This window comes from Chlorocebus sabaeus, chromosome 1 (genome assembly GCF_047675955.1).
Source record: "Chlorocebus sabaeus isolate Y175 chromosome 1, mChlSab1.0.hap1, whole genome shotgun sequence".
Lineage (NCBI taxonomy): Eukaryota > Metazoa > Chordata > Mammalia > Primates > Cercopithecidae > Chlorocebus > Chlorocebus sabaeus.
In genome coordinates, this window is record NC_132904.1 from 13,208,460 (window position 1) to 13,232,263 (window position 23,804).

General features: G+C 35.6%; 1 protein-coding gene across 1 annotated transcript in view; it reads right to left on the bottom strand.

Moving 5' to 3' along the window:
• Positions 1 to 21,764, bottom strand: part of LOC103234708 (membrane-spanning 4-domains subfamily A member 5-like) — a 33,226-nt gene extending 11,462 nt beyond the window's left edge. The window contains exons 1-3 of the mRNA XM_037997592.1: positions 21,717 to 21,764; positions 14,331 to 14,474; positions 3,125 to 3,181 (exon numbers count right to left, since the gene is read on the bottom strand). Coding sequence (XP_037853520.1) covers positions 3,125 to 3,181; positions 14,331 to 14,474; positions 21,717 to 21,764 — 249 coding nt within the window. The remainder of the gene's footprint in view (positions 1 to 3,124; positions 3,182 to 14,330; positions 14,475 to 21,716) is intronic.
• Positions 21,765 to 23,804: the final 2,040 nt, after the last annotated feature.

Genomic DNA, 23,804 nt, shown 5'->3' on the forward strand with positions numbered 1-23,804 from the left:
TTTTCGACAGTTTGATTATATCTTGGTGTAATCTTGCTTGGATTGATCTAATTGGAGACCTTTGGTCCTTCCTGTACCTGGATATTTATATCTTTTCCCAGATTTAGAAAGCTTTCTTATGTTATTTTAATAATCTTCCTATAGCCATTTGTCTTTGTCGTCTTCTTCTTGAACTTCTATATTTTGAATATTTCCTCTTTTGATCTTGTCCCACAAATCCTATAGACATTTTTGTCCTTTTCATTTTTTTCTCCTATGACTGTATATATTCAAATGCCTTGTCTTCAGTGTCACAGTATTTCTTCTGATTGATGAATTCTGTTGTTGCTGCTCTCCATTGCATTTTTAACTTCATTCATTTATTTTTCAGCTTCAGAATTTCTGTTCAATTTTCAAAAATAATTTTATTCACTCTGTTAAATTTCTCATTTTGGTCAGTTATTGTTTTCCTGATTTTATAAAATTATCTGCATTTTCTTGAAGTTCCTTGAGCCTTTCAATGACAATTACTTTGAATTATTGATGATGAAGTTCATATATTTCCATTTATTTGGGGTCAGCTATCGGCAGCATATTGTGTTGTTTTGGTGGTATGTCTTCTTGTTTTCTCATCTTTTTTTGCCTTATGTTGATATCTGTCCATTTGAAGTAGGAGCCTTATTCCAGTTTTTTCATACCGGCTTTGTCTAGAAAAGACTTTCACCAGATTCAGAGATTCTGGGCAGAACATCTGGTATGGTTGGCTTGTTGCTGGAGTCCTCAGGCAAGCTGGCCTCATACCAGGTTAGCAGGTAGGTGGGCCTGAATCCTGGTTCTGTGGAGTTGTGCCTGTAGCCCTGATCTACCATGGTGGACTTGTTGATTGGCATATGGGTATGGACCAGGAGCCTGTATCCAATGGGGCCAGCCTGAAGCCTGAGTCTACAAGAGCTGAGCTGATGTGAACTAGTTCACTAGTGTGAACCTTGAGCCTGAGTCTTTAGGGGTCACTCAGATGTTGTGATGGGCCTGGCACCTGGGACCACTGACATGGGTCTGCATTCTCAGTCCATGGGGCTAGTCTGGTGCTGGGGCAAGTCTAAACCAAGTCTGTAGGGATGAGTCTGGGTCCTGAGTCCATGGGCATTGGAATGGGTCTGCAAGGGTGGTCATGGTGCCTCAGTCCATGTGGCTCATTTTGGCAATGGGGTCCACTGGGGTGGGCCTGGACCTTGGGCCTGCTGGAGCAGGCGTAGACCCTGGGTCCTCTGGAGACTTGGGCTATAGGAACTGGCCTGCAGCTTAGGGTTGGCCTGGTGCTAGGGCAGGTGTAGAGTCTGGGTCCGTAGGACTAGTCTGGAGTCTAGGATAGTTTGAGTTGAACTTGTGCCTGGCATCACTGGAGATGGCCTTATTTCTTGTTGTGTATATTTTCAGTCATGTTTTAAAGTGATTTCTATGGGAATTCCAATTAGCATGTTAATTTTTTAAAATCTATAATTTCTATCTCTTTATTGATATTCTGTATTTGATGACATATCACTTTCATGCTTTCTTTTAATTCTTTAAACAATTTTTTTTTTTTTTTTTTGGTTCTCTGACCATAAAAGATCTAATTTAAAGTCTTTGAGTAGTAACTACCAAATTTTGGCCCCCACAGTAATATTTTTCTGTTGGTTGCTTTTTTGCTATTTTTGCTTTTTTTGTTTTTGTTTTTCTTATTTCTTCTTCTTTGTTAAATTTCCTGGATTAATTCTGTAAATATTTTATTCCCTCAATGTGGCCCATGGGTTATCTGCTTCCTGGGAGCCATCCCTGGCCCAGTGTAATTTAATGTCAGTCCATAATCCTTTGCCAAGGAGAGTATGTATGAGAATATATGCTTAAAACTTCAGTTAGTTTATAAGACAGCTTCAGCTTTCACTTCTTCCTTGCTTAGGGCCTCATAGTCAGCCAGAGGTAAATGAGTGGTGGACCTTTCTTCTTTCTTAGTTGTTTCCTGGGCATGCACATAACTTTCCATATTTGTGAAGGACTTTAGATCTCCAAGAATATGTCAGAGCTTTTCAAAGCTCCTTATGATTATCTAGTTATTCAGGATTGTCTTTTAAATTTCTGACCAAGCCCTTATTTACCTGCATTCATAGCCTTACTAAGCTGTGCTATTGTTAGCAGATTGATGGTGTTTACGCCATCTAGTGGTAGGACTTTGTTTTCACTGAGCTGAAATCTTTATACAAAAAATAGCCAAAACATCCTGGGAACAGAGGTGCAATTTCAGACAAAATATTGATTGTGCTCAGATGATGGTACTTTTAATAGAGCATCACAAGATGTCGGACCTCTCAGCTGGTTGCTCTACTGCTGGCTTTTCATACATACTCTGCCAATGAGCTTGAAGGGAGAGGGGATAGCCTCAAATTAAAACATTATAGATCTCTCTATTTTTCTGAGGTTTACTGGTATCTCTTAGATAATCTTCTGTTTTAGCTGTGACTTTGATTAATTTCCAATGCTCTGAAATCATTACTTTTGGTTGTTTTGCCAGTGCTTTCCCTGCTTTTGTTAAAGAACGATTTCATGGAGTTCTCAGTCTGCCATTCCAGAAGTCAATCTTCTAGCATTTACATACATAATTCTTCTAATTTCTTATTCTTTCACCTCACTTCCTATCAATACAAAATGCGATATTCACTAAAGGAAATCAACATGATCCAGACTCTTTAAAACACCACATACACAGTAGCCCTCATACAATTAAAAGTTCCTAGACATGTGAAGAAAGAAGCAAGAGAAAAAGAAGGTAATAACAGAAACGGGGTCATTTCAAGATAGCTATATTTATGTCTTCATTGAATTTTAATTTGCACTAAATGATTTATCATGTAGAAATTTAGCTTCTTGATTAACTTCATACATCTGAGTTATTTTTATAACTGATGAAATATGACAATGACTTCAGTAACTGGCATGTATTCTGTTTTTGTTTGAAAATGCAATGGAAACTTACATTTCTTATATTTTAAAAATCTATTCTTCAATTATATGTAGGTTTCTAGTGACACACAGACAATGCTGCCTACCCACTGACATTCCTTCTTTTGGCAAATAAAACTCTAGAGCTGCTATAAGCATTCTGACTTACCAAGAATGGTGAACGTCTCTTTTCTAACAATACTGTAAAGGCTCCCGAGAAGATAAACTGGAAACAAAGATTACATTTATTAATACCCAGTCATTATGCTTATGTGTAAACTTAAAAAGTAAGAGAATTCTGGAATGTTTTAACATAAAGAATATGGGACCATTGAGAAAATCATTCAGGATATAATTCAAAGGTTTTTTTTTTTTATTTGTGGAGATGGGAGAAAGCCATGAAATCTCTGGCTACTAATTTAATATATGTATTGGAAATAGAATCTAAGGGCATTCTGAAGTGACTTTATGGAAAAAGGAGTATCAATGTTTCCTTAGTTTTTGTCAATTATAATTTATTAAAGCCAATATGTGAATTGCAGGAAAATGCACACAATTAATGAATTTACTACTGGGAAATGTTGTATCTTGGTGACTTCATATGAAAATACTTTTAATATAATGCTTATATATTTTATTAGTAGAAAATATTCATAAAATATTGATGCTTCAGTTTACATACTTAAATAGAAGAATTATACAATGTCTTCCATGAGAAGCTTGTTTTGAGATCTTCCATCATTTCGTGACACTTGTTAGAAAGATGGCAATTATGGTGTATCAGAAATTTATTTTACTCACAGATGCAACATTTATGAACTTATAAAACTTTCCACAGCATTAAGAAATGAACAGGTCAGTTAGTAGTATGGGGGAGGGATGTTCTTTTCCTAGAAAAATCTGGAAACTCATATGTCAATGCTAAATAGAATTTTGAAGTAAGAAGGATCTGAGGTTGAGTTCTTTGCTCTTTGCTTTCTCTGTGACTCAGGAAAATTACTTAACCTATAACTTAGTTTTGCTTTTTTCATTGGTAAAATGAGGATAATCTGTTACACTGAGTTATTGTGGTAGTGTCGTGATAGTTACATATAATGTTTCGATTTTTTTTCCCAAGATGGCAGATTAGGGGGCTTTTAGCATACCTTAGCAACTTGGAAATAAAAGAATAGTGAATAAAGATCAACTCTGTGGGCTTTAATTCAAAAAGGAAAACAGAAACTCACAGGTGTTGTTAAGGACACCCAGATCCTGGAGAGGAGAGCATGGGCGAACAGTCCCCGTGATGATGTCTGGCTGATAGAAGTGAGTGAAGTCCCACTGTGTGAGAGAAGCAGAGAGCCTCCCTCTGTGACTCATCTTTCCACGGGAAATCCAAGGAACCCAGGTTGAGGGGGAGCATTTTATTTCTCCCAAGCCCTGGAGCTAACTTAGGGAGAAGCTTGGAGACACTGAGAGGGAAAAGCGCTGGGAAAAGCTGCAGACATTTTCCCAAACCCAGGACCAATAGCAGGACATCATTTTTAATCTGGGTGCATACAAAGTCAGTCATTCTATGGTGAGCCTGCAGCATGGCCACGTAAGGATTATGGTCTTGGGCCAGAGATTGGAGTTCTTGCCCTGGTGTGGGCTAAGAGCCTCCACAGCTAGAATTGTGGAAAGTGTCTCAGCAGTGAGCACTGGAATTGTGCTCTCCTGTGTTGCAGGCCTGAGGTGGGAGCAGAGCTGCTACAGTTGTGGATCTCATTCTTTTGTATGGTTGAGTAGTACTCCATTGTGTATATGTACCACATTTTCTTTATTCATCTGTTTATGTACACTTACGTTGCTTCCAAATCTTAGCTATTGTAAACAGTGCTGCAATAAATGTAGGAGTGCAGATATTTCTTTGATACACTGATTTCCCTTCCTTTGGGTATATATGTAGCAGTGGGACTGCTGGATCATATAGTAGCTGAATTTTTAGTTATCTGAGGAACCTCCAAACTATTCTGCATAGTGGGTGTATTAATTTACATTCCCATGAACAGCGTACAAAGGTTCCCTTTCCTCCACATTGTCACCAGTATTTGTTAGTGCCTGTCTTTTGGATATAAGCCATTTTAACTGGGGTGAGATGACATCTCATTGTAGTCTTGATTTGCATTTCTCTGAAGATCAGTGATGTTGAGCACCTTTTCATATGCCTGTTTGTCATGTGTATGTCTTCTTTCAAGAAATGTCTACTGAAATCTTTTGCCCATTTTTTAATCGGATGACTAGATTTTTTCCTTATAGAGTTTTTTGAGCTCCTTATATATTCTGGCTATGAATCCCTTGTCAGATGGGTAGTTTGCAAACATTTTCTCCCATTCTACGGATTGTCTCTTCACTTTGTTGATTGTGTCCTTGCTGTGCAGAAGCTTTCAAACTTGATGTGATCCCATTTGTCCATGTTTGCTCTGATTGCCTGTGCTTCCGGGGTATTGCTCAAGAAATTTTTGCCCAAACCAATGTCCTGGAGATTTTCCTCATGTTTTCTTGTAGTAGTTTCATAGTTTGAGGTCTTAGATTTGTCTTTAATCCATTTTGATTTGATTTTTGTGTATGGTGAGAGATATTCATTCTTCTGCATATGGATATTCAGTTTTCCCATCACCATTTGTTGAAGAGACTGTCTTTTCCCCAGTATATGTTCTTGGTACCTTTGTTGAATATGTATTCACTCTAGGTGTATGGATTTGTTTCCAGGTTCCCTAGTTAATTTCTAGGTATTTAATTTTATGTGTGGCTGTTGTAAATGAGATTAATCTTTTTATTTTTTTTTCAGATTGTTCACAGTTGGCATATAGAAATGCTACTGATTTTTGTATGTTGATGTTGCATCCTGCAACTTTACTGAGTTTATCAGTTTTAATAGTTTTCTAGTGGAGTCTTTAGGTTTTTCCAAATATAAGACAATATCATGTGTAAACAAGAATAATTTGACTTTTCCTTTTCAATTTGGATGCCCTTCATAGCTTTTTCTCGTCTGATTGCTCTAACTAGGACTTCCAGTACTATGTTAAATAACAGTGGTGGCAGTAGGCATCCTTGTTGTGTTCCAGATCTTAGAGGAAAGGCTTTCCATTTTTCCCCATTCAGTATGATACTAGCTGTGGGTCTGTCATAAGTGACTTTTATTATATTGATGTATGTTCCTTATATCCTCAGCTTTTTGAGGGTTTTTAACATGAAGAGATGTTGAGTTTTATCATATGACTTTTCAGCGTCATTTGAAGTGATCTTATGGTTTTTATTTTTCATTTTGTTGATATAATGTACTACGTTGATTTACTTGGGTATGTTGATTCATTCTTGCATCCCAGGGGTAAATCCCACTTGGTCACGATGAATGATCTTTCTGATGCATAGTTGAATTTGGTTTGCTATTATTTTGTTGAGGATTTTTGCATCAATATTCATCAGATTGACCTGTAGTTTTCTTTTTTTCTTTTTTTTTGATGGGTCCTTGTCTGGTTTTGGTATTAGGGTTTTACTAGCCTTGTAGAATGACTTTGGAAGTATTCCCTTCTCCTCTATTTTTTTTTTGAAACAGTTTGAGTAGAATTGATACTAGTTCTTTAAATGTTTGGTAGAATTCATCAGTTAAGCTATCAGGTCCCAGGTTTTTCTTTACTGAGAAACTTTTTACTATGGCTTTGACCTCATTACTTGTTATTGGTCTGTTCAGGTTTTGGCTTTCTTTATGGTTCAATCTTGCTAGGTTGTATGTATCCTGGAATTTGTTCATTTTGTCTAGATTTTCCAATTTATTGGCATATAGTTGCTCATAGTAGCCACTAATGATCTTTTGAATTTCTGCAACATCAGTTGTAATGTCTCTTTTTTAATTCCAGATTTTATTTATTCGAATCTTCTCTCTTTTTTTCCTGGTTAGTCTGGCTAAACATTTGTCAAATTTGTTTAACTTTGCAAAATATCAACTACCTGTTTCACTGATTCTTTTTTTCCCCGAGACAGAGTCTCACTCTGTTGCCCAGGCTGGAGTGCAGTAGTGCGATCTTGGCTCACTGCAAGCTCCGCCTCCTGGGTTCACACCATTCTCCTGCCTCAGCCTCCCGAGTAGCTGGGACTACAGGCGCCCACCTCACCATGCCCGGCTAATGTTTTGTATTTTTAGTACAGACAGGGTTTCACTGTATTAGCCAGGATGGTCTCGATCTCCTGACCTCGTGATCTGCCCACCTCAGCCTCCAAAAGTGCTGGGATTACAGGCATGAGCCACTGTCCCTGGCCTGCCCTTACAGTTTCTATCATGAGATGATGCAGCATGAAGGTCCTCACAAGATGCCAGCATCTTGATATTAGAGTTCCCAGCCCCAAGAACTGTGAGAAATACATTTGTTTTCTTTTATAAATTACTTAGCCTGTGATGTTCTATCACAGCAACACAAAATGGACTAAGACAGAACCCATATTTTTGGCACCTCTGAATTGAATTAAGGCCCTATTTTTCTTATCTGAATCACTGTAGTAGCCTCTTCTAACTTCCCTAACATTCTCAAATCTAATCGCTTATTACTCATAGAGCAATGGTATTAAAACAAACCTAATCATAGCACTATCCTGAGTCAGAATATTGTCTAGGGCTGTCCAATAGAAATATAATGCAAGCAACACATGTAATTGTAAGTTTTCAAGTGCCATATTAAGAAAACTAAAAAGAAATATATATAACTTATTTTAATAATATTTTCTATAACTTCACATATCCAAAATTATTTCAACATAGAATCAATATAAAATAATTATATATTTTACATTTTAAAATGTATATTAAGTTTTGAAACCTTATATGTATTTTATCTTTACAGCACTTCTCAGTGCAGTTTAGTTGCATTTTCCAGGTTCAGTAGGTACATGTGACTATTGTATTGGACAGTGCAGCTCTAGTCCTTAGTTATCTCCTCTTTTCTGTTTATTCATTTCCTTGGTGATCTCATCTAGTCTCATTACTAGATGCCAATGACTCTTCATTCTACTTTTTTAAGATTTCTTTCTTAAGCTTCTTTTTTGTCATTACATTAAAAAAATTTTTATATAGGTTTTTGGGAACAGGTCATATTTGGTTACATGAGTAAATTCTTTAGTGGTGATTTGTGAGATTTTGGTGTACCCATCTCCTTAGCAGTATACACTGAACCCAATTTGTAGTCTTTTATCCCTCACCCCCTCCCACCCTTTCCCCCGAGTCCCCAAAGTCCACTGTATTGTTCTTATGCCTTTGCAGCCTCATAGTTTAGCTCCCACTTATGAGTGAGAACATACAATGTATGGTTTTCCATTCCTGAGTTACTTCACTTAAATTAATAGTCTCCAGTTCCATCCAGGTTGTTGTGAATGCCATTCATTTGTTGCTTTTTATGGCTGAGTAATAGACCATTGTATATGTATACCACAGCTTCTTTATCTATTCATAGATTGATGGACATTTGGGCTGGTTCCATATTTTTGCAATTGCAACTTGTGCTGCTATAAATATGTGGGTGCAAGTATCTTCTTTTTTTTCCTCTGAGTAGATACCCAGCAGTGAGATTGCTGGGTCAAATGGTAGTTCTACTTTTAATTCTTTAAGAACTCTCCACACTGTTTCCATAATAGTTGTATTAGTTTACATTCCCCCACCAGCAGAGAAGTGTTCCCTTTTCACTGCATCCATGCCAACATCTATTTTCAAAAAAAATTTTTTGATTATGGCCATTCTTGCAGGAGTAAGGTGGTATCACATTGTGGTTTTGATTTGCATTTCCCTGATCATTAGAGATGTTGAGCATTTTTTCATATGTTTATTGGCCATTTGTATATCTTCTTTTGAGAATTATCTGTTCATGTCCTTAGCCCACTTTTTGATGGGACTGTTTGATTTTTTTCTTGCTAATTTGTTTGAGTTCCTTGTAAATTCTGGATATTAGTCCTGTGTCAGATGTGTAGATTGTGAAGATTTTCTCCCACTCTGTGGGTTGTTTGTTTACTCTGCTGACTGTTCTTTTTGCTGCACAGAAGCTATTTAGTTTAATTAAGTCCCACCTATTTATTTTTGTTTTTGTTGCATTTGCTTTTGGGTTCTCAGTCATGAAGTCTTTGCCCAAGTCAATGTCTAGAAGGGTTCTTCCGATGTTAATTTTTTTTTTTTTTAGATTTAAGTCCTTGATCCATGTTGAGTTGATTTTTGAATAAGGTAAGAGATGAGGGTCCAGTTTCATTCTCCTATATGTGACTTGCCAATTATCTCAGCACCATTTGTTAAATAGGGTGTCCTTTTCCCACTTTATGTTTTTGTTTGCTTTGTCAAAGATACGCCAACTGTAAGTATTTGGCTTTATTTCTGGGTTCTCTATTCTGTTCCATTGGTCTATGTGCCTATTTTTATACCAGTGCCATGCTGTTTGGGTGACTATGGCTTTATAGTATAGTTTGAAGTTGGGTAATATGATGCCTCCAGATTTGTTGTTTTTGCTTAATGTTGCTTTAGCTATGTGGGCTTTTTTTTTTTTTTTTTTTTTTTTGGTTCCATATGAACTGTAGGATTGGTTTTTTCCAGTTCTGTGAGGAATGATGGTAATATTTTGATGGGAATTGTGCTGAATTTGTAGATTGCTTTGGCAGTATGGTCATTTTCACAATACTGATTCTACCCATCCATTAGCATGGGATGTGTTTCTGTTTGTTTCTGTCATCTATAATTTGTTTTAGCAGTGTTTTGTAGTTTTCCTTGCAGAGGTCTTTCAACTCCTTGATTAGGTATACTCTTAAATATTTTATTTTATTTTTGCAGCTATTGTAAAAGGGGTTGAGTTCTTGATTTCTCAGCTTGGTCGCTGTTGGTGTATAGCAGAGCTACTGATTTGTGTACATTAATTTTATATCCTGAAACTTTGCTGAATTCATTTACCAGTTCTAAGAGTTTTTTGGATGAGTCATTAGGGGTTTCTAGATATACAACTGTATCATTAGGAAAAAGCAAGAGTTTGACTTCCTCTTTATTGATTTGGATGTCTTTTATTTCTTTCTCTTGTCTGACTGCTCTGGCTAGGACTTCCAGCACTATGTTGAATAAAAGTGGTGAGAGTGAGCATCCTTGCCTTGTTCCAGTTCTCAGAGGGAAAGCTTTCAACTTTTCCCCATTCAGTATTATGTTGGCTGTAGATTTGTTATAGATGACTTTTATTACATTGAGGTATGTCCTTTGTATGCTGATTTTGCTGAGGGTTTTAATCATAAAATGATGCTGGATTTTGTCAAATGCTTATTCTGCATATATTGAGATGATCATGGGACTTTTTTTTTGAGATGGAGTCTCGCTCTGTTGCCCAGGCTGGAGTGCAGTGGCCGAATCTCAGCTCACTGCAAGCTCCACCTCCTGGGTTTATGCCATTCTCCTGCCTCAGCCTCCCGAGTAGCTGGGACTAGAGGTGCCCACCACCTCGCCCAGCTAGTTTTTTGTATTTTTTAGTAGAGATGGGGTTTCACGATGTTCGCCAGGATGGTCTCAATCTCCTGACCTCATGATCCGCCTGTCTCGGCCTCCCAAAGTGCTGGGATTACAGGCTTGAGCCACCATGCCCGGCCGATCAGGTGATTTTTGTTTTTAATTCTGTTTATGTGGTGTATCACATTTATTGACTTATGTTAAAACACCCCTGCATCCCTGGTGTGAAACCCACTCGATCATGGTGGATTATTTTTTTGATATGCTGTGGGATTCAGTTAGCTAGTATTTTGTTAAGGATTTTTGCATTTATGTTCATCAGGGATATTGGTCTATATTTTTCTTTTTTTGTTATGTCCTTTTCCTGGTTTTGGTATTGGGGTGATACTGGTCTCATAGAATGATTTAGGGAGGATTCCCTCTTTCTCTATTTTCTGGAGTTGTGTCAGTAGGATTGGTACCAATTCTTCTTTGAAGGTCTGATAGAATTCTGCTGTGAATCCATCTCGTCCTGGGCTTTTTTTTTTTTTTTTTTGTTAGCAATTTTTTTATTACCATTTTAAGCTCACTGCATTTTTTTTTTTTTTTTTTTTTTTTTTTTTTTGGTATGTTCAGAGCTTCTATATCTTCCTGGTGTAATCTAGGAGGGTAGTAAATTTCCAGAAATGTTTCCATCTCCTCTAAGTTTTCTAATTTATGTGCACAAGATGTTGATAGTAGCCTTGAGTTATCTTTTGTATTTCTGTGGTTTCAGTTGTAATATCTCCCATTTCATTTCTAATTGAGCTTATTTGGATTGTCTCTCTTTTCTTGGTTACTCTTGCTAATGTTCTATCAACTGTATTTACGTATTCAAAGAGCCAGCTTTTTGTTGCATTTATCTTTTGTATTGCCTTCCCCTCCCAATTTCATTTAGTTCTGCTTTAATCTTTGTTATTTCTTTTCTTCTGTTGGGTTTGTGTTTGGTTTGTTCTTGTTTCTCTAGTTCCTTGAGGTGTGACCTTAGATTGTCTATTTGTGCTCTTTCAGACTTTTTGATGTAGGCATGTAAACTTTTTCTTAGTACTGCCTTTGCTGTATCCCAGAGGTTTTGATAGGTTGTGTCACTATTATTGAGTTCAAATAATTTTATAATTTCCATTGTGATTTCATTGTTGACCCAATGATCATTCAGGAGCAGGTTATTTAATTTCCATGTATTTGTTTGGTTTTAAAGGTCCCTTTTGGAGTTGATTTCCAATTTTATTCCACTGTGGTCTGAGAGAGTATTTGATATTATTTCAATTTTCCTAAATTTATTGAGACTTGTTTTGTGGCCTATCACTTGGTCTATCTTGGAGAAAGTTCCATGTGCTGATGAATAGAATGTATATTCTGCAGTTGTCAGGTAGAATTGTTCTGTAAATATCTGTTAAGTTAATTTGTTCCAGGGTATAGTTTAAATCCATATTTCTTTGTTGATTTTCTGTCTTGATGACCTGTCTAGTGCTGCCAGTGGAGTACTGAAGTCCCCCCTATTATTGTGTTGCGATCTCATTTCTTAGGTCTAGTATTAATTGTTTTATAAATTTGGGAGCTTCAGTGTTAGGTGCATATATATTTAGGACTGTGATATTTTCTTGTTGGACAAGGCCTTTTATTATTATATAAAGTCTCTCTTTGTCTTTTTTAACTGTTGTTCCTTTAAAGTTTGTTTTGTCTCATACAGGGATAGTTACTCCTGCTAGCTTTTGGTGTCCATTTGCATGGAATATCTTTTTCTACCCCTTTCCCTTAAGTTTATGTGATTCCTTGTGTGTTAGGTGAGTCTCTTGAAGGCAGCAGATACTTGGTTGGTGAATTCTTGTCCTTTCTGCAATTCTGTATCTTTTATTCTAATTCTGTCTTCTGAACTCTACATTCCATATCCAACAGGTTACTTGACATCTCCAGTTGAATATTAAATAAATATTTCAAACTCAATATTGTCAAAGCAAACTCATCATCTTCCTCTGAAAACCAGTTCTGTACAGTCTCACCTGTATCACTTGATGTCAAGTCATTCCTTCTATTAGCTTGAACAAAAACCCTGGCATTATCTTTAACTTCTTTCACACTCCATACCCAATCCATCAAGATATTAAGTTGGCTCTACCTCAACATATATCAATATTACTTTCACCACCTTCACTACTAACAACTTTGAGTCTCACCTGGACTTTTGAAGTAGCTTTCTAAAAAGTCTATTTGGACCCCTTCATTCTCTTTTCAACACAGAAACCAAAGTGATTCTTTTAAAACTTAAACCAGATTATTTAACTTCTGTTTATGAAACACTATAATAACTCCAATTCACTTACAGTAAAAGCTAAAATGTTTACAATGGCTTACATAGCCCTGTATTGTCATGCACCTCATTATTTTTTCTAGCTTGTTTTCTACTACTATTGTGGTTGCTCACTCTGTTCCAGAAATGTTCCAGAAATACTGACTACATTTTTCTAGGAACTCTTCATCGAAGACTTCATTCTGACTCTTTTCTCCCCAAAATGTTCTTTCCCAACATATCTTTGTGGTCAAAACCATCACTTTTTCAAGTCCTTGCTCAAATGTCACTATGGTAGTTTGAACTGTTGGTCACAATTTTTTACTTTTAGGTAATAATAATATATTTTCATACTCTTGCCATGATCTCATGGTGCTTGGATTATGCTTCCCTGCTCTTTAATTTAGGACTTGATCATTTTATTTGTTTTAGCTGGGATTTTAACAAACATGACCCAAGCCAAAGCTTGAAATGGTCTTGTGTGATTAGGATTGTCCTCTTGTGTTCTCACTTTTCATTGTGAGAAGAATATGACTCTAGTAGCCCCTAGTCTAAAAGCAATAAGATACATATGGAGTGGATCTGGACCTGTCCTGTAGCTTGAAACCAGGCCAAGAGCAGCTGAATCTCTGCCAAGTCTGCATGAGTAAAAAATAAATGCTTGTAATTGTATGCCACTGGGTTTTTGGTGGTTTATTACATAATAATAGATGAGTAATAGAGTCACTTTTTCAATGAGCCCTACCTCAACCACCCAATTTTAGGTGATAACCTATATCCCTTTGCCACTTTCTCAAAAATTTCAGTCCCCCTTAGCCTACTCTTTTTCTTTTTGCTTCTATAGCCTTATCATCTTCTAATATACTGTGCCATGCTAAAATAAAAGCTCCATAAGAACTTGGATCTTTGTTTTGTTTGCTAATGTATCTCAGGCACCTAAAACAGTGCCTGACACATCATGGTACTCAATAAGTACCGGTTGAGTGATCAAACTCCAAATGTGATATTATAATAAGCTTCACTCAGGATTTTGTGGGAAACATGGCACATCAACCACCATAATATCCTTCTTCATGATATCCCCTTTAAAGACAATGGCACATCACTCATCATACTATCAGACACAATAAAATTCAATTTTAAAATCTCTGTTCAATTTTACCAAATACTTCTTGAATACAACACAAAGATTTTGTTTCTTTCCCTACACAAATTGTGTATATCCCACTATTTCCTCAGCAGTTATGCTCTCTCATTTTTTATTTGCCCCACTGGCAAAATAAATACCATATGGGCGGTTGAATAGTCACCAACAATTTTCTGTTTTCCCCAAATGCCCCTTGTGCATCTTATCATTTTTCATCATATCCTAGAAGAATGTAAAAGGTAGCCTTTTAACAAAAGACTCTTATTATTAAAGAATATCATTGATAAGAATCTAAGTTTTTTCATATTGGTATATTATTTTCAACTAGATAAAATGAGTTCCTTGAGAATAGAGATTGTGCATTTTTAGTTTCAGTCTCTGGCGTACTGCTTGACTGATACACAGTCATTAAATGTAATGAATAACAATCAGAAATTTGATTATTTACTCACAAGCCAGGATGACCAAAATGGGTATGCTGTTAGTAATGCAATAGGAGTATATGTGGCTCCAAATGCAACAATTTGTGTGAAAAACAAATACATCCAGAGCAGTCCCAGGCAATCAAGAAGTATACCAGTCATTATTTGTATGGCCTGGAAGAAAATAACACTACCATTAATTATTATTTTAGTTCAACCTTTGAAAGGAATATACATCAAGAAAAAGCCAAGGTGAAGATGGAAGGTGATGACCTAACAGAATTTTAAATTTCTCAACATTCAAATAAGATAAGGAGACTTTATTATTTCAGAGCAGTTTGTATGACTATGTACATATCCAATAAAATTATACTAGGAGTCTGTTTATCTGATCGGTTCAGGAGATTACATAGCATTAGTCCTGGAGTCCAGAAGAATTGATCTCTTTTGAGAGTCATCAGTCCCTGTGTGGTCAACAATCCTTGACCTGTATGGTCAAGAATTCTTGACCTAGGTCAACAATATTATCCTGCATATACAACTCTTATGTTCTACAGGCAACTAGACTTGGTATTTCTGACCTTCCCTAGATTCCTCTTATCTTACCAAAGCTGGGTTTTGAACTTTGGTTCCTTTTGTTCTTCCCACCTCCAAAACATCTATAACTGATAGTCTTGAGTCCTTCACAAGAGGGTCCTTTTGAAAGGAGAGTGAGCCTTTGGGATCCTTGGTTTTCTGTCACTCTTCCAAGGTGCTATTTCCTGATGTGGAGGTCTCAGATAATCCGTACCCACTGAAGTTATAGGTCAGCTATGACAGTTTCTCAGCCGTAGGAGGACAATTCTAAGTTGTATGAAGAGCCCTCTAATGTATCACTGTAGGGCCTTTCAGTTGGTTTTCAGGTAGATATTTTTCAGGGGTGCTTTTTTTCTGCCACAGCTGAATGAACCAACATTCTGACTCTCCCTACCTACACCCCCAGGTAAGCACAGGAGTTAAGTTTGAAAAAGCTGAAGGAGCAGGATTGGAGTTCACCATACTGCCACCATAGTTTCACAATGTCTGGGGATTCCTGACATATTTTTCTCACAGATTTTCTTAAAACATGGACACTTCTACTTGAAGTTTGCAATGAGCTTCTGTTCTGGTGTGTGATTCTGGGGAGAGCCAAGAAGTGGCTAATTAATGAAAATACTATTTTCACTTGCAGATTAACCCCTAGGCAACACAAAACTACGCATTTAGAGGTACTTCAGGCAGGCTGTGGCAGGAAGCAAGGGGAAATTGGAATGGACAGGACTTTTCCCACTGACTGACATGCTGTGCACATTTCATCTCCTTGCTTGGCATGGAACACAATGACTTTCTCTGAAGTCTGAGTTTAGTGAAGGATGTGAAATAAAAAAAAAAAACCTTTATTTTTAAGTAATTATAAATTCATAGGAATTTTCAAAACTATGGACAGGTCCTTGTGTCCTGAGTCCAGATTCTCAGAATGGTTATATCTTACATAACTATATGACAATATCAAAATTAGGAAATTAACCTTGATACAGTCTGTGTGTATAGTTATGTGTCATTTTAGCACATAAGCATATTTGCATAATCACAACCATAATCAGGATACAGAACTATTCTATCACCATGAAGATATCCCTCATGCTATATCTTTATTGTCCCAACAATGCTAAACTTCTGGTAGTCACTAATTTGTTTTTCATATCCTCACTATTATCATTTTGATAGTGTCAAATAAATGGAATAATTCAGTATGTTCCTTTTGTGATTGGCTTTTTTGTTGTTGTCCAGCAAAATACCTTTGAGATTCATCAAGTTGTTATGTGTAACAATGTGGTTCACTCCTTTTTAATTTCTGAGTAGTAGTCTATGGTATGAACAACTAGAGTTTATTCACCTCTTGAGGGGGTATTTTGACAGTTTCCAGTTTGGGAGCTATTACAAATAAAGATGCTATGAATAGTCATATGTAAATTCTGCAGACATCAGTTTTCAGTTATCCAAGATAAATACCCTGGAGCTCACTTGCTAAATTTAATGGTAAGTGTATGTTTAGTACTTAAATAAGATGTCAAACTATTTTTGAGAGTGATTATATTATTTTCATATTCTCACTGGCAATGTAAGAGAGATCGTTTCCCTGCATCATCTCCAGCATTTGGTATTGTCACAATTTCTTATTTTAGTTGTTCTAATAGGTTTGTAGTGATCTCTCATTATGGTCTTAATTTGCATTTCTCTTGTGGCTAATGATGTTGAGCATATTTCTATATGCTTATGCCATCTGTATATCTTCTTCAGTGAAATGTCTTTTCATGTCTTTTGCTGGTTTTAAAGTTGGATCATTTGTGTTTTTTCTGTGGTTGAGTCTTAAGGATTTTAAGAAGGATATTCTTAGATATAAATCCTTTGTCAGAGATGTGGTTAGCAAGCATTTTCTCCTACTCTGTAGCTTGTCATTTCATCTTCCAAACAAGGGTATTTCACAAAACAAAACTTAATTTTGGTGGATTAAAATTTATTGATTTGTGTCTTTTATGGATGGATCATGTTTTTAAGGTCATGTTAAAGAGCTCTAGAGTCCTAGGTACTAAATATTTTCTCCTATGCTTTCTTCTAAAGGTGTTATAGTTTTATATTTTATATTTAAATATAGTATTCATTTTGAGTTAATTTTTGTATAAGGTAAGAGACTTTAGTTTGAGGTTCTTTTATTTTTTGCCAGTGGTTATCCTGTTAGTCCAACACAATTTTTAGAGATGACTATACTTCCTCCATTGAATTACTTTTATAAAAAGTCAGTCAACCATAACTGTATGAGTCTACTTATGGATAGTGTGTTCTGTTCCATTTATCTGTGTATCTGTTACTACACCAATACCACACAGTCTTAATATCTGTAGTTATAAAATCTGTAGATTTTAATACATGTAGTTCATGTCTTAAAATCAGGTAGTATGATTCCTTTCACTTTATTCTTCTTTAAAAAGTTTTAGCTATTCTAGCTTCTCAACCTTTCCATAGAAATTTTTGATAATCTTATTTAAATCTACAAAAAATGTTTCCAGGATTTTGATAGGAATTGTGCTAAATCGATATGTCAATTTTGGGACAATTAATATTTTTACTATGTTGAGATTTTCAGTCACAACAATAAATGTCTTTTCATTTATGTAACCTACTTGGAATTATTTTATTTTATTTTATTTTATTTATTTATTTTTTGGAGATGAAGTTTTGCTCTTGTCAACCAGGTTGGAATTCAGTGGCATGATCTTGGCTCACTGCAACCTTTGCCTCCCAGGTTCAAGCAATCCTCCTGCCTCAGCCTCCTGAGTAGCTGGGATTACAGGCATGTGCCACGGCACCCGGCTAATTTTTGTATTTTTCGTAGAGACGGGGTTTTACCATGTTGGTCAGGTTTGTCTTGAACTCCTGACCTCAGGTGATCCACCTGCCTCAGCCTCTATTAGTATTAGATAATTTTCAAAATATGAGTCCTGTACATATTTTGCCAACTTTATACCTAAGTATTTGTTTGACTGATTTTAAATAGTATTGTGTTTTAAATTTTGTTGTCCATATGTTCATTGCTATTATATAAAAATATAATCAATTTTGTATGTTGATCATTAATCTTGTATCCTGTGACCTTACTGAACTCACTTAGTTCCAGGAGTCCTTTTTTTTTTTTTTTTTTTTTTTTAATTGCATGAGATTTTCTACATAGATCATCATGTCATCTGCAAACAGGGATATTTTCATTTTTTCCTTTACAATCTGTATGCTTTTTATTTTTCTTTTTTATCCTATTGATCTGTGCTAAGACTTCTACTACTGTGCTAGTAAGCATGGTGAGACATGATATCTTTGCACTGTTACCAATCTTAGGTGAAAATAATTCAATTTTTAAACATGAAATATAATGTTAGTTGTAAGTTTTTTTGTGGGTGTTCTTTATCAGGTTGTGGAAGTTCTCTTACATTTCTATTGTTCTAAGAGCTTTCTAAAATATCATGAACAGGTGTTAAATTTTGTCAAATGTGGTTTATTTTGCATCAACTGACATGATCATGTGATTTTTCTTCTTTAGCCTATTAATATGATGGGTTACATCAATTGCTTTTTGAGTACTAAACCAGCTTTGTATATCTGGAATAAGTCTCACTTAGTCATGGTGGAAAAGTATTTTTAAATATTGTTGAATTATACTTGCTAATACTTCATAAATGATTTTTGGGTCTATATTCTGAAGGATATGGATCTATAGTTTTCTTCTTTTGTACTATCTTTGTCTTATTTGTTTTTGGTATCAGAATAATATTGGCCTCTTCAAATAAGTTGGGAAATGTTTCATTCTCTTCTGTTTTTTTGAAATATATTGAAAATAACTGGTGTTGAATATTCTAAGAACATCTGGTAGAATTCTTCAGTGAAATCAGGCCTGGCCTGGAGATTTCCTTTTCAGGAGTTTTAAAATTACAAATTTAATTTTTCTAACAATTATAGGGTCATTAAAATGATCTGTTTCATATTGAGCTGTAGTTTGTGCTTTTTGGGAAAATTTGTTCATTTTATCAAAATTGTCAAATTTGTGTCTATAGTTACTGATAGCAGTCTCTTAATATTATTTTGAGATGTAAATTATCTGTAGTAATATACTCTTTTATTTCTGAGTTTGATAATTTTTGTCTTCTTTTTCTTGATCAGTCTTGCTAGATGTTTGTTGATTTTGATGATCTTTTATAAGAATCAACTATTTGTTGTACTGATTTTCTCTACTTTTTAAATTTTAATTTTATTGATTTATTTTCTTATCTTTATTATTTTCTCCTGATTTCTTTGGGTTTATTTTGGTCTTCTTTTTTCTAGTTTTTTTTTTAGGTGAGAGTTGAGAGTATTTATTTGACAATTTTCTTGTTTTCTGTAAGCATTTAGTGTTACACATTTTGATATCATGTATTTTCATTATAATTTAATTAATTTTATAAATTTTTCATTGAAATGTCCTCTTTAAAGCATTAATCATTTAGAAGTGTCTTAATTTTCAAGTTTGGAGCTTTTTTGTTATCTTTCTCTTACTTGGTTTCTAGTATGATTCTATTTTGGTGAAAGAACACATTCCATATGATTTCAATTCTTTTAAATATTTCAAAGTTTGTTTTATGGCCCAAAATATAGTTTATTTGGTTAATGGTCCATGGACACTTAAAAAGAATGTGTATTCTTAAGAGCAAAGACATGGAATCAACCTAAATGCTCATCAACGGTAGACTAGATAAAGAAAATGTGGTACATATACACTAAGCCATAAAAAAGAATGAAATCATGTCCTTTGCTGCAACATGAATAGAGCTGGAGGCCATTATCCTAAGCAAACTAACACATGAACAGAAAACTAAATACTGCATGTTCTGACTTATAAGTGGGAGCTAAATGTCCAGCACACATGAACACAAAGAAGGTAACAACAGACATCAGGACCTGCTTGAGGGTAGAAGTTTGGAACTGGGTGAGGATTGAAAAACTACCCATGAGGTACTATGCTTATGACTTGGGTGATTAAATAATCTGTACAATAAGCCCCCATAATAACAATTTACTATATAACAAACCCACCCATATACCCCTGAACCTAAAAGTAAAAAAAAAAAAAGAAAAAAAAAAAAGAAAAAAAAAAGAGTATATGTTCTGATGTTAGATATTCTATAAATATTAATTACATTTTACTGGTTGATGGTGGTGTTGAGTTCTTTAATATATTTGTTTTTCTTGCTTAGTTATATCAATCAAATTTTTATTTTTTTAATTTATTTTTTAGTGATATAATATTTGTACATATTTGTGGGGTACATGTAATATTTTGCTACCTTTATTGAATGTGTAATGATCAAGCCAGGGTATTTAGGATATTTCTATGTGTTGCAAATGTTTCAAGTTCCTCTCTTCTAGGTATTTTGAATTGCTTTGGCTATTTGAAAACTTTTTTGATTCCATACAAATTTTAGGATTCTTTTTTCTATTTCTATAAAAAATGACGTTGGTATTTGGATTTGGAATACATTGAAATTGTAGATTTCTTTGGTTAGTATCGTCATTTTTCCAATCCATGAGCATGGGATGTCTTTCTGTTTGTTTGTGCCCTCTTCAATTTCTTTTATCAGTCTTCTGTAGTTTTACTTATAGTTTTCCTTTCACCTTCTTGGTTAAATTTATTCCTAGGTATTTTATGTTTTGAAATTGCAGGCTTCAAAACATTAGTAGGTATATCTCAACTGGGGACTCAGTTTGAGGTATATGAAATAAAAAGAAAACCCAGGAAACTCGCTAACATATCATTCTCTGGGTTCAAAGCTCCCTAAATCTTATTCTTCCTTATCTGTACTTCTCAGAATCCTCTTGTATTTATCCAAAGTTTTAGATATAGTTAGTGGTAAGAATAGAGAGAAATGGCTGTTGGTATGTCTTAAAGCATGAAATAAAACCAAAGCTCTGTGTCTTCTTAGATAACAGTAGATCTCATTAGAAAGACAGTAATATAGACAATAACAAATTTATTTATTCTCAAATATATTTCAACTAATTATTTCCCAATATCAAGACCAGATAAATGGATAAGGGGGCTAGGAATCCACATCTTTAATATCATACCTTGAAAATGAGGAGAGAAAATATTGGGTTCATTGCTTGTTTTATGTAAGGCTCAGTATAATTCTGGCAAAGGATCAGGCAGATCTTAAATAAGTGGGAGTAATAATATACTTGTGATGTTTGGAATTTTCCTGAACCAAACTTTAATCCTGCTTGTTTAATCCTAATCTGGTTCCATCATCCAAAAATGAGTGGATAATGCAAAATCATCCAGCAATATGGGTGAATACCTGCCATATTTGATGAAGTTGACTGGGAAAAAAGTCATGTGTTTTGGGGGTAATCTTGAAAGCACAGTGCTATTGTGACCACTGTCCATAAAGCTCTATGGTCTGCAGCTTCTCCTGAACGTAGTTTCCACAATTTGATCATCTCATTTAGAACCATGTCATCAGCTTAGCTTGAAATAATTTATAGATGCCAAAAAGAGATTTCTTTTTGGAAATTTCCATTTCCAGAGTCAGGGTTTTCTGAGAGCATGAGTGGGTTTAGACGTTGTTGGGTCATTTACATGTTGCTGATAAATTCATAATTTCTGCTTTATTTAATGTGAGCCTGATAAATAGCTTATGTGTTGAGGCTGAATGTGGAAAAATGCAGATGCTACATAACAATTTCAGGACACTTCTATTAACATTCCTCCATTTGAGGAGTTCATAATAGAGGTGGTTACAGTCTCTTCCCTTTTATATTTAGAAATCGCAACACTATAATCATTTATTCACTCAAGTGGCATTTAGTTCTTACCCCCAACATTCTTGTTTCCTCTCTTATCCACAGACGAGTTCGTGGCATTTTTCACTAAGATACAATAGAGAAATGAAAGAATAAATGTGTTCCTTTTCTGTAGGAAAATATGAAAACAAATTAATGTTAATTTTTTTGGGGGTAAGAAACTTAAACTTTAGAGGGAAATCCAACCTACAGCTGCCTATTTTTCATGACTTTGTTGTTCCCTGAGAGCTTTTTGCATGAAACCACCAAGATTACCATCTTGAGAAATCCATTAGTTACCTCTCAAATTGTTCGTTCACTTACAAACCTTAAATTAGGCTTTGGTAAATAGAATATGTTGACTGTCCCAATAACATCAATCCCTCTAGAAATTACCCATCTCCCCACATCTTACAGGGTCAGAAACATTGGGCTTTTGGTTGACATGGTTTATTCTCTTACTCATTGTTTCCCTCTAAATTAAAGCCTGGTTCAGGGGTACCTGACTGGAAGAACCCATGTCATATACTTCCACCAGATGCAGGGGAGGCTGGAAAATAGAGTGATAAGTTATATTCTTGAAAGGTGGGCTTCATAAGTTAGGAACCAATAAAAATATAGAGAGGTGTTCAATAGATAAGAAAATTACAACTCACAGATAGCTATCATTAGATTGTATGTAACCTGTGTTATTCTCCCTAGCATCCATATTTAGTATCCATAATTATTATTTCATCCTAGCTGATTGGGTCAAAGGTAAACATCTAAAGCAAGGTGAGTTCATGATATTCTCTTTCCAAGATTGTTCAGGCTGGTCTCTTGTTGAGAAGATGTAAAAATTTAGTAGCAGTGGCATTGCCATGCTCTTCTCTAATGGACAAAATTGTAGAGAAAGTAAGTTTTGAGAGTGAGAGGATAGAGAAGACACCCAGAGAAAAGCAGAGATGGAAGAACAGAACTTCCCAAGATTATGATGGCTTTCCATTTTCTAGTTCCAATTTCTTTCAGAAACCTGGCTGATTTCTGGTCCTTACATTATGTAAAATACCTGTTCATCTATTATAACAAATATATCTTAATTTTGCTAAAACTAATAAGAGATAGCTTTTGTTTCTTGCAACATTTTTTTAATTGCTTTGTCTTGTAAATTTTCTCATGTGGTTTTGACAGTCTCCCCAATCTCCAAGGGAAGATTGTCAAAGTCTAATTTCTTGTCTTTATATTTTTCGTTTATAAACGTTTCCTTTCACTTATATAAACCATGAACTCTTAAGGCTTAAATTGCCTTTGAGATGGCCCATTAAGCTTGAAATTGAAAGCTACAGTGGAAAGAGTCAAACTTGAGTTCGTATCTTACCAGTCGTGAGTTCAAATCTTACCTTACGTGACCTTGTTCACATCATTTACTCTTTCAAAGTCTGTTTTCTCAGCGCCCAAAACAAAACAAAACAAAACAAAACAAAACAAAACAAAACACCCTCCCTCCTGTAGCACTGTATTGGGGAGCAAAAAAGAGAAACTTACAAAATTGAAACTCGAACAAGAGGAACTTATGGTCCACAGCAGACCATGCCCTACACTGACTTGATCACAAGGTCAGAGGGGTGTGATCCTGCAGTTGGTGCCCTTAGTTCTGGATCTTCCGGCTTCAGAGTTGCGGAGGCAGCACCTCCCTAGTCGGAGATGTTTCCTGGGTGTTGACCCTCATCTCTTCTCGCGAGATTCCAACGCAGCGGTTACGGTCTGGAGCGGCCGCCAAGGTACTCCACGTGGAGACCTGCGCCGACACAGGCACCCTGGGGGCCTGGAAACTCTTCTGAGCCGGCTCTCCCTCAGGACTGCAGTGAGAGATGAGGCGTGGGGTGGGATCTGACACTGACGAATGCTTTCCTGCCCATGTTAGCGTCATATTCGCTGCGCCTGACTCCAGCCGCAGGCCGATTCTCTGGATGCCTCCACAGAGACTTCGTTATCGAGCAAATGTCCTCTTCATCACTTCTGTAATAGGTTAGTATTAACAAGTCTTTTTACTTTTAATCCCCACAAGGTCTAGAGGGAAGGGTACTAATCAATAAACCTGGGCCCTGGTCCTTAACTCTCCCTTTTATTTGGTAGTTGCCT